At 63.3% G+C, this 11211-nt stretch overlaps 1 protein-coding gene across 1 annotated transcript; it reads right to left on the bottom strand.

Annotated features, from left to right (window-relative positions):
- Positions 1–2488: 2488 nt before the first annotated feature.
- On the bottom strand, positions 2489–8058 carry Msantd1 (Myb/SANT-like DNA-binding domain containing 1). Its single transcript, XM_013023921.1, has 3 exons — positions 7446–8058; positions 4097–4372; positions 2489–2729 (listed from the first exon to the last, which is right to left on the bottom strand). The coding sequence occupies exons 1-3, from the start codon at positions 7763–7765 to the stop codon at positions 2489–2491; spliced, it is 837 nt and encodes a 278-aa protein (XP_012879375.1). The 5' UTR covers positions 7766–8058.
- Positions 8059–11211: the final 3153 nt, after the last annotated feature.

Here is an 11211-nt window from a genome sequence, read left to right as displayed (position 1 = left end):
CTCAGCATTTACTCAGAGTCACTTTTCTCCTTAAATGGACCGGCCACGGAGGGACGAATCACAGTCATCAGCACAAGGGGACATCACCCACCACATGTGTTTTGATGGCTGAGTCTCACCTGGCCTTAGATTCCATTCCACCACAGAAAGGGGGGGTCCACCCCCAGTGTGAGCTGACACCCCAAGGACACAGGCAGAAGGTTCTAGCACCCAGAAAGGCCTAAAGATGTCACCACACAACTGAGAACCTGCCTGTCACCTCCCCAGGCCTCTGGGCTCCCCGCCCAGCCCTGTCATTCCTCCTGCAGCCTGGGACCTGGCCTCCCGCTGAGATGCGGGCACTTCCAGGTCAATCAGCCTCAGCGGTTAGAAGCCGGGGACAGACAGGTTACTGGGCACCCCCAGCTAGCACCCCAAATTAAGAGAATTTTTTTTTGGTCAGTTGGGGGGCTCGAACTTGGGCACTATCCCTCAGCTCTTCAGCTCAAGGCAAGCACTCTACCACTTGAGCCACAGCACCACTGTCCAGTTTTCTAGTGGTTTATTGGAGATAAGAGTCTCATGGACTTTCCTGCCTGGGCTGGCTTTGAAGTGTAATCCTCAGATCTCAGCCTCCTGAGTAGCTAGGATGACAGGTGTGAGCCACCAGCGCCCGGCTCAAAAGAATTCTTAAGAGTGGTTTACCTGAGCTACAAGCAGACTTCCCCAATACTACAAATGTCGGAATCCTCCATCGTTCCGGGGTCACCCCACTACTGTTCAGGAGGGAGTCCACAGTGCCCAAGGCTTGCTGGCGAGGGGCACAGATGTGTCAGGGTAGCTAGAAACCAGAGGCGGGGCCGCGGCCTCCACAGCAGCGGGGCCACGCGCTCCGGGACCCGAGCGGCCTGCTGCCTCCAGCAGGGCCATCTCTGGCCACAGCACTCGGGGGCGGGACAGTCCTGACCACCAGGGGCTAGAGGATCAAGCGGACCCTGTGTATTGCTGCCTCTGGGCTGCACGCAGCGCCCCGCCCCGCCCCCAGCCTCCGCACACGGGGCACCACAGTCCCACGCCTGGCAGAGCCCCCAGCCACTCTCCTGCAAGTGGTGTGAGTGACCGTCCACGGGGGTTTACACAACACTCATCCCAGCAGCAGGAAGGGGAAACATGGCCCCACACCGCCGGCGTGCTGACCCGCCCGGACCCACCGTCCAGGGCACCAGTCAAGCTGGACTCCATTCATGGGACGTGCCCAGTCCCAGCCTCTCATGCGGCTCCGGTGACAAAAGCCAAGCCCTGGCCAGCGACAGGGTGAACCCAGCTGGGGGCTCTCAGGACTCTCCCAGCCGAGGACAAGCGAGGGGCCGCGGGATGCACAGCCACTGCCGCTGGGGCAAACCCAGCAAAGCTCCTCACCGGAAGGCCACACCCAACGTACACCAGGTGAGAACAGAATCACACACTGGGGGGCAGCAGGGGTCCAGAAGGGAAGCGGGGGGGGGGGGGGGAGGGGAGGATGGAAGGAGTAGGGTTGAGCAAGATGCAGTGTACGACTCATCACCTGACGTGGGCAACTGAAACTTCCTTTTACAGCTACATAGTAACCACTTTTTCACAGGGTCTGTCTCTCCTCCTGCCTGCAGGCATGCGGCCCTGGGTGCCGGCCGCGGGTGGCAGCCCCCTTGCTGCTCCTGGGCCTTGCCCGGTGTCCTTCGGCTTTGCGGGTGTTTGCAGTGGCTGTTCCCTGAGTGCGCTGCTCTTCCCAGCTCCACATCTGGCTGCATCTTCCCTCCGGCAGATTCCCCACGTCACCCAGCATGTAGCACGGTCTGCTATGGTTTCTGCTCCACTGAGGGGAGTCTCAGGCCAGGAACTGTGTCCATCTCTGGGGCCGGAGGATTCAGGTGTGCGGCAGCAGGTGGCGTGCCACTGGCACTGGCACTACCCCTCGGGGAGGTGGTGGGACCGGCTGCAGTGCCAAGGGCCCCCAGAAGGCAGCAGGGGCCTGTGGGGGGGTGCCAAGACAGAGGCGATGTTAGGGCAGATGCAGCGGGCCCTGGGTGGGGGGACACGGGTGCCCCCTTCGGCAGAGTGTGTTCCTGGATGCCAACCTGTGTCCACTCACAGGCTGACGCTGCCCCTTGGCACAGATGCAGCCACTAGGCTTCCGGCTGTGCTGGTAGGACACATTCACCATCCGAAGCTCCCAGTCCCCGTGCCGTGACTCTGGTGACGAGCAGGCTGCAGAACACTCTGACAAGGAGTGATCCTGGAGCCCTTGGCCCGGGCCTGAGGAAGGGCGTTCATGCTGGAGCTGGGACCCTGGCTCCCAGGGCCTGATGGGTCCTCACAGAGCCCCTGGGAGGGGCATTTGTACGAGGAGCAGCCCGTGAGGCCTGCTGCGGCTGGCCATCTCTCGGGGCCCTGCCTGGGAGAGCGGGCGCTGTGCCCAGTGAGCCAGATGATGGGCTGCAGGTGCCCGCCGCTGCCACCGCCGCCGCCAGGCCTAGACGTTGGACTTGGCGATGATCTTCTCGAGCAGGCTCATCATGCGCTCCTGCAGCTGCAGACTCTGCACCTGCAGGATGTTCTGCTGGTCCAGCACGCGGCGCACCTCGCGGCACGTCTCCTCCATGGCACGGCTCAGCCGGCGCTGCTCCTCCAGCATGGCCTCCAGGAGCCGCAGCTTCTTCCTCTGCAGGTGGCAGCTCTGCACCTTGCGCTTCTTCACCGGCCGCTCCTCTGACCTGTGGGGCCAGGACAGCAGCGGCTGTGGAGCGCGGCTCACAGCCTGGGGCACCCGGGGCCTCGTGATGCCCCCTTCCCCCCCTCCCCTTTCACTCTGCTGACCCGATGAGGCCCTGGAGCCAGGCCCTGCCCCGACAGGAAGCAGGCAGCGGGGTCTGGGCACTGCTGACCCAGGGACAGTCCACATCCTGCGCTCTGGGGGCACAAAGAGGCACAGTGGCCCGAGATGCCCCAGCCCCTGGGCTTGGGGGGGCCTGGCCTCAGCAGACTCGGGATGGACAGGCCAGCCCGGGACACGGGGGCAGCTGTGTGTGTGGCGCTTGGTGCTCCCCGGGGAGGCCCGGCCCAGCGAGGCCCAGCCAGCCTTGGGCAGATGAGGAAACAGGCGCTGGGAGGAAGGGCCTGGGATCCCTGCAGCTGGTGATGGGACCAGGAGGCCTGGGGGGGGACACACAGGCCGCAGGGCTCCTCCCCGGGCCCTGAGCTCCAGCAGAAGTGGGAGGTGGAGGAGTGCGGGCCGGCTCCTGTGGAGCCCTCAGCTGGAGTGGCAGGCGTCCGGTGACCCACGCCGCCCGCCCACCCGCCCGCGGTCTCTGTGCTGTGTTCTGAGCCGAGTGGGGCAGCCCGCCTAGGGATTGGGGGTGGGACAGTGGCGCCCACCCCAGCTCTGCCTGTGCCTCGGGCAGCTGAGCCTGGGAACCCAACTCAGCCATCCACAGAACAATTGGCCATAAATCCCTCTCCGTTTGCGTCTGGGCCCTTCCGTGAGAAGTCTCCAGCGGGAGGCAACGGGCCGTGGCATGTCAGCCGAGGGTCCCCCGACACGGACGCCTCCCTCACCCCGGCTCCCCAGACCTGAAGATCGTGACTCAAAGCCAGACTCTTCCCAGTCTCCTCAAAACTCGTCCACTCCTATTTAGCGTGAAGGCCCGCTGTGTGTTCCTGCCTCGGAAGCGCCTGCTAAGCTGGCTGGCCAGCCCTCGCCCCCAGGGTGCCTCTCGTGCACGCGCTCTGGCTCTCCGCTGCCCCCTGAACACCTGATAGGCACGGGCGGGGGGGGGGACCAAGTGTGGGAAGATGGGGTGGGGGCGCCGCCGCTCTGGAGGTGCAGCCCAGGCCCTCCTCCATGCTGTGGAGGGAGGGGAAGGCCCGGGCAGGCCCCAGGGGGCGGGCGGGCTGGAAGTTGTCAGCCACCCTCTGGGGAAATACTGGTTCATCCCCACCTAACAGAAGGGAGACTGAGGCAGAGAGGTCAAGGAACTTTCCATGCAGCTAAGGAGCCCCGTGGGCCTGGGGGCACTAAAGCCCGGGCGGGCGGGCGGGCGGGCGGGGCACCCGGGTGGCGAGAAGAAGAAAGACACACTACCTGAACTTAAGGGACAGTAAGCTGGAGGAGCTGTCGGAGCCATCGTCCTCAAAGCGGCCTTCGTAGGAGCACTGGGTATACGGTAAGTACAGAGGGGTAGACTTAGCGGACGGCGACAGAGACGCCTCGGTCTGGGATGTGGAGGGCCCCGGCTGCTGGCCATCCGGAAGTTTGCCCTCACAGGACTCGGGGACCTTGGCCAGAATCCTATCAATGGCTAGGTAATAGGGCCAGTCCGGTGGGACGGACTCGCTATCTGTCATGCATTTTAATTTCCTGAAACGAGAGACACAAGAGCCAAGGGTGAGAAACAGCTAGTGCAGCCCGTCCCGCCTGGCCCCTCGGCAGAGGGGTCGCCAGGGCTCCAGGACCCCAGGTGAGGTGTGTGCCAGCACGGCAGGAGCCTCCACAGCCAGCTCGGGGGCCCGGGACAGCAAGATGGGGGTAGGGGGCACTGGGACCTGAGCAGCCTCCTATTAGCAAGGCAACACAGCCGACAGAAGGGCGCCTTCGGGGCAGGGACCCGCTGCTTTCGGGTTCTAGATGCTGCAGTGCTTCGGGGCAGGGACCCGCTGCTTTCGGGTTCTAGATGCTGCAGTGCGTGCACACCGCTTTTCACATAGGTGTACCAGCAGTGATGAATGCCGTGACTAGATGGTGTATTATACACAGGGTCAGAAGGCATTGTAACAAAACCGAATCGCAGGAGCACAGGCCACAGTGTCCACAGCACGGAGGCTGAATCTGGTCCACGCTACTTTGTTGTATGACCTTGGGCAGGTTCATTAACCTCTCTGAGCCTCCACTTTCACATCATTAAAATGGGGATGAAAGAGTAAGCCCCTCACAAGATGGATTTCATCCGTGCTCAGCGCCTAGCCAAGAGCACGCTAATTTCAGTGTTGCTGCTGGCTGAGCCTACCGGGAGCCGCCCGGGGTCCTGACCTGCTGCTGTGACCCCATCGGCCTGGGCAGGACCCAGCTCCCGACCGCAAATTGGACATCCGGGCACACACCCCATGCTTCGCTCTACCCCGGCCCCCTGCCAGCAGTCAGCACAGTGCATTTGTGCCCGGGATGGGCCAAGGCCCAGGCCTGCACCCCACCCTCCCTGCACAGGAAGGGAAGCCTCAGGGTGGCTGGTTGTGAGGCCACAAGCCAGGGTGGGTGGGGACCTCTGCCTAACAGACGGGGTCTCCCAGTGCCTGCCAGTGCTCTCTCCTAGGAGAGAGCTGAGGGCAGGCCGGGCCCACCTGTCTCCAGGGCCAGATCCTGCATGGACAGCTGCCAGCAAACAGGCACAGCGGAGGAGCAGGACCGCTGCCTCCACCAGGCACAGGCGGAGGGGCTGGCTGTGGGGAGCCGGCGAGGCCCGGGGCTCCTCCCACCACGTGGACGAGTCCACGGCGCAGCAGCTGTACTCCTGACAGTGGAGGTGCTGTCCAACCACCCTGGGAAGGGCGTGGGTGAACCTCACACCTGGCATTCCACCAGCCCCCCACCCCCGTTCCTCCACAGCCGCCCCTCCTCCTCCTCCCCCACCTCTGCTGGCCACCCCGTCATCTTCAGCACCGAGGCCCAAGTGGTGTCCAAGAAACTATGTCCCATGATGACTTCCTATACAAAGAGTTCTGGAAGAAAAAGAAATACTGCAGTGGAGAGGCTGGGATAGAAACTGTTCACCCAATCACAGCGTCATCTTATTAAGACGCTCTTAAGAAGGTCTGTGTGGCAAGACCCTCTCCCTATCTGGGCCTCAGTTTCCCCCTTGGTAAACACGGCTGATAGAAGTGTGTGCACGCCTAGACCACAGTGGCTGCTGAACCCCGTCCCCGGGGCCTCCTGGGCTCTCAGACTCCATCTCCAGGGCTGGAGACAGAATCCCTCCCCTGGGACTCTGAAGGCTTTCTGGATAAATAATGAATAACTCAGCCAGGCGCCAACTGGAGCATGCCCAGGCCACCACTGAGGAACTGAGTTAGAAGGGAGGTGGGGAAATGGTGCAGGCCGATCCTTACTGGGTGCTGGGGCTGGGGCCCAGACGACAGGGAGCCAGGCAGAGCAGCGCCAGGCAGCCGTCCCCACGTGCCTGTCCATCGCTGGACAGCAGCCGTGCCCCCAGCCCTCACGCCACCCACGGAAGGTTCAAGTTAATGGCAGTTCTGCTCAGTAGCTCCTGTCAGGCTGACCAGGGGAGGGCGCGGGCAGCGTGAGGGTCAGAGTCAGACGATACAGACAGGCTCCAGAACCCTCCTCAAATCAACACACGTGGAAATGGGGCCTCAAGGACTTTCCAGGCCCCAGGAGACCCTGCCTGGCTCCGAGGAGGCCGGGCCCTGAGCAGGGACTCCCCTCCTGCCTTGTCCGCCCCCCCCTGGGCTGGCGTCTCCCTGAGAGGGGTGTGGAGCTCCTTCCTCTGTGGCCATGCTCTCAGGCAAGTGTCCACACAGAACCTTGTGAGGCCCGGGGTGGCGCCTGCCGGCTGGGGACCCAAGGCCTCTGAGCAGCCTGGACAGGCCTCGCGTGGGCCCAGTGCTGTCTGCCTTCAGCTCCTACCCAGTGCCTCACTTCTACACCATGACCTTCAACCCTCCTGTAACCTTCACCCCATGCCCGCCGTTCATAACCCTGACCATCCACAACCCCTAACCTGCCTATGATCCCTTCTGGATGGGCCGGCCGTGCATGGGGTCACCATGCTGGTGGCAGAGGGGCCCTGGGCACACAGGCCCCTGCTGTCGGGGGGAGGGGGGGACAGCTGTCTTGGCACGAGCCACAGGAAAAGTTAAGGGAAGGTCTAGAGATCCCCAAACCAGGAGTCCCCAGGGACAGAGCCAGCCTCTACCCCTGAGCTGGGCATGGGGTCAGCCCCCAGTGCTCCCTTCACCCACCCTGGGCCTAGCTCAGATGCTGTTCAAAGTTCCAGACCGGGCCAGCCAGGCCTGGGAGCCGAGCTTTCTCCCTCTGGCCTCGCTCTGCCTATCTCTACGGGGGCCTGATGCTGCTGAACTCAGGGACCGTGGTGGGCAGGGCCCAGCCTGGCTGGCGGCCTGCAGCTCCCGCCTGGGCAATGTTACCCCCTGAGGCGTTGTATGGGAAAGGGCACCATCTCGGTCACAGCAAGCATCAGCCCCAGACCCAGGAAGACGGCAGCCACCCAGCACTCCCACCCGGGAGTTCCTGACCAGGCTCCTGCTCTTGCTGGGCCTCCGTTTGCCGGCCTCTCCAAGGGCAGGCCGCACACACGGTCAGACGAGGCCACCTCACCCATGGACCCCTGGTGAGCCGGGGTCCGAGGTGGCCAGGAGCAGGCAAGCGCAGCCTTCTCCTGCCGCTGTCCCTCACCCACCTGTACTGGAAGGTCATGTTGGTGATTTTGATCTTGATCTCTTCGCCCAGACGGCGCTCGCCGGTCATCTCGAAGAGCTTACTGGCCATCTTCTCATATACCTTGGCGTTGCGCTTCGTCTGTTTGAGCTCCTCGAAGAACTCCTCCCAGACGAGCATGAGGCCACGCATCTCGGCGTCCGTCCAGTTGCGGGCCCGCCGGTGCTTCTCCGTCGGAGGAGACACAAGGTAGCTGGGCACGTCGGCGGCCGCCATGCTGGAGGCCCCTGAGGGGTGGAGGACAGTGCTCAGGCGAGGCCCCAGGCCCGGCCAGCGCACCATGGGCGCAGGCAGTGCGCTTGCTCCCTCGCTCGCTCGCTCGAGGCAGCTCCACGCTCAAAATGGGGCCTACATCTGACAGGCAGGAATTTAGTTAAAAGCTTTTAAACGGGAAACGTCATTTTGATGTCACGTTTCCATAGCAACAGAGCAAAGGCATAAGCTACAACAACAGAAACCTTTTAACTGAAAGCACAGGAATCAGGGCCGCACTGACGGGCCATCAATATTGCAGGAACCGGCCGGCCCAACCTGCAGCCCAGCCCCTCTTCCTCTCACCTGGCCGGTCCTTGGGCCTCGCAGGCCCTGGGGCAGCCGCTCCGTGGGCCCAGCAGGCTTCCCTGAGGCCTCGTGACCCCCCACGTCACATCTCACCTCACCTGGCTCACGCAGGCCAGGGAGCTGGGACAGGACAAGCGGAGCCAAGAGAGGATGGGCAGATTGGTCCACTGAGGAGCCTATGGCTGCTCTGACGAGGGGGCTGCTAGTGCTGTGGGGTCCCTCACTCTTCCCAGAAGACCCCCTCAGGCCACTCTGATAGCACGAACCCTTAAGGCCCTGCCCCCCTCATTGGCCCCACCCACCGAGCACCCTGAGCCTCAGGTCATGTGCATACAGGGAACCAGGCTAGCCAGAGCCTGGCCCTGGCCCTGTAAGCAGTTCAGGCCAGCGGGGGGCCGAGTCCTCCCCTGGGGCACAGGCAGGGGCAGGAGCCCTGCACTGGTGGTGGAAACAAGCACCGTGCGGAGATGAGGAAGAGCCCTCGGGAAAACTGGGAAAAGCCTAAGAAAACTCATGGGAAGCGCTGGACACCCTGGCAGTACACTAGGGCCAGGTGGGGCGTGCAGGGAGCTCCTGAAGAGCCACGACCACAAGGCTGTGCAGGGGACACAGCGCCCAAGGTGGACCGAGGGCCAGGCTGGGCACGGGATGCCTGCCTCTGCAGGGCTGGGCAAGGCCTGCACCCCAGGCGTCCGTGGGAGCCAGGCCCGCAGGAGTGCGGCGTGGAGGGTCTTCCAAGGGGAAGGCTTGCTTCAGGGCATCCATAGCCAACACTTATTTTTTGCCAGTCTGGAGCTTGAACTCAGGGCCTGGGCACGGTCCTTGTGCCTCTCTGTGCTCAAGGCTGGCGCTCTACCACTTGAGCCCAGCACTACTTCTGGCTTTTTCTGTTTATGTGGTGCTGAGGAATCAAACCCAGAGCTTCATGCATGCTAGGTAAGCAGTCTACCACTGAGGCACATTTCCAGCCATGTCTAACATTCAAAAGGTAAAATTCAAACAAGAGTCCATGGAGCCCAAGGCCCCAGTGGGCCAGTACACCACCGACATGCCTGCTAAAGCCCATGTCCCCCCCCCCCCCCCGTTCAGCAAGGGAACGGCGAGCACCTGTCCGTCTTGGACTTGATCAAAGGGAGGAGGAGCTGCGCCCTTGGAGAAAAGGGCACATGGGGCCCATAAGCAGCGGCAGCCGACCCAGGAGCTGCTCAGCCCGGCTGCAGCATGTGGCGTGGGGAGGAAGCCTCATGGAAGTGTCGGGGGGACAGCAGGCGTCCGTGGCAGCCCCTGGAGGCTCACTGGCCTTGCCATTCACCCCCACGCCTGGTGGCGCCCCTTCCTCTGGCTCTGGGGGAAGGGACTCGGGGATATGTACCCACCACCCAGGCACGCACGCCCCTCCAGATGCTCCCGGCTGCTGTACTTAGGGCGCTTGTGATGGCCCCCTTGATTCCACTGTGCACTGGCCTGCCAGCTCCCGGCCGCCCTCTAGTGTCCAGTGTGGGGCCTGGGCCTGACTCTCTGAGCTCGGAGGACCGTGTGCAGGGTGCTTAGAGGACCCCTTTCTCCAGAAAGCCCCTGCTCCTGGCACGGGAGTGGACGCTGCAGAGGGAGGCTGGGGACCGGCCCCCTAGCCTTCGCAGTCATGTGGAAGTGGCCCCCGCACGCACGGAGAGACAAACAGCTTTGGAGTCCAGCCTCACCACAGCCCCTAGCCTCAGCATGGGGACCACAGGGCTGAGGGGGACCACCAACCCCCAGCACAGCTCCTCCAGCATCTTGGGGGGAGCCATGGGGCCCCTTCGGCCCCACCCAACCCCTTCCACAAATCCTCTCAGGGCTTGAGCTGGCATGAGGCCCTGGCTGGGGACAGCTGCCGACGGTGGACGGCACTACTGGCGCTTGGGTTCCTGCAGCCGGATGTTCCTAAAGGAGGCACCAGTACCCCTGCCTGCCCGAGTTTGGTGGCAGCGTGACCAGCAAGGGCCGCCCCATGCCCCCTCCCAACCCCAGCAGCACCTGCAGAGGTGTGGCTAGGTTCCTACCTTCTCTTCTCAGCGTTGGGGTACACTGGAGCCTTAGAACAGGGTGGGGGCTCCTCTTAAGCAGAGCCTTCACCTGGGCCTCCAACAACAGGACCATACTGGATTGGCCAAGCCAGTACCCCCGCCTAGGGACATGTGCCTGTCCCAAAGGGTGCCCTCCATACCTTGGCACAGCTGCATGGCCTGCTGGGACCTCAGTCGCTGTGGGACGGGCCCAGGGTGGGTGCCCGGCAGCACCTGCAGGGAGAGGGAGCAGTCAGCCCAGAGTGGGAGCCAAGGCCCGGGGCCGGGCGGACTTGCTGTGTTCTTGGGGTCTCAGTGCTCCCTCAATCACGAGGCTTAGCCCAACGCGGCCCAGCTCACTCAGCACTTGTGGCACCTGCTCTGCCTGGGCCGGGCCAGGCTCAGGAGCACAAGGCCCAGGACAGAACATGGACAGCACGCCGGGTGCCAGGCGCATTCTGGAGCAGGCGGCTTTCCGCCAAGCCTGGGCTCAGGGGAGGAATTTGGAGGCTGGAGAACAATCTGGAAGGCCTGGAAGCACGCATGTACCAGTGCGTGTGCCAACGTGTACACACATACCTGTGCATGTGTGTCAACACGTGTACACACACACCTGTCAGAGTGAATAAGTGAGCAATGGCCAGAGGTAGCAGGGCCAAGTCCAGGTGACCTAGAACAGCTCAGAAACTAGAACTGCATGGGAGAGGCAAACCACCCCTGGGGGGCTGAGAAGGGTCCTGGGTGGACAGCAGGGGACTTGGGGGTCTAGCTCGTACGCGGGGGGCTGCTATCCTTCTGACCCAAGACCCCAAACTTTTAGCCCTGCCTTGGCTGACAGGCTGCCCTGACCCACTGGTCACACGGGTCCGCATGGCCCGAACACCTGCTCTGCAGGAAGCACAGGCCGGCAGTCCTGACGCGGGAGTGCCGCGGGCCTGCAGCTTCAGGAAGGTGGCCACTCCAGCGCTGGGCTCGCTCTGGTCCAGGTCCCTGGAGAATTCCTTGGTGCCTCACTGCGCTGCCTGAGAGCCTTTCAAATCCGGTAACCAGTGCTCCTGGCAGCTCCAAGACACCCAGAGCTGGTGTGGGCACTCACCTCACACTGGCGGCCACCCTCACCCC

The sequence above is a fragment of the Dipodomys ordii genome, unplaced genomic scaffold (assembly GCF_000151885.1).
Source record: "Dipodomys ordii isolate 6190 unplaced genomic scaffold, Dord_2.0 Scaffold71, whole genome shotgun sequence".
NCBI classification, from domain to species: Eukaryota; Metazoa; Chordata; class Mammalia; order Rodentia; family Heteromyidae; genus Dipodomys; species Dipodomys ordii.
This window is presented reverse-complemented; position numbering and strand designations above follow the sequence as displayed.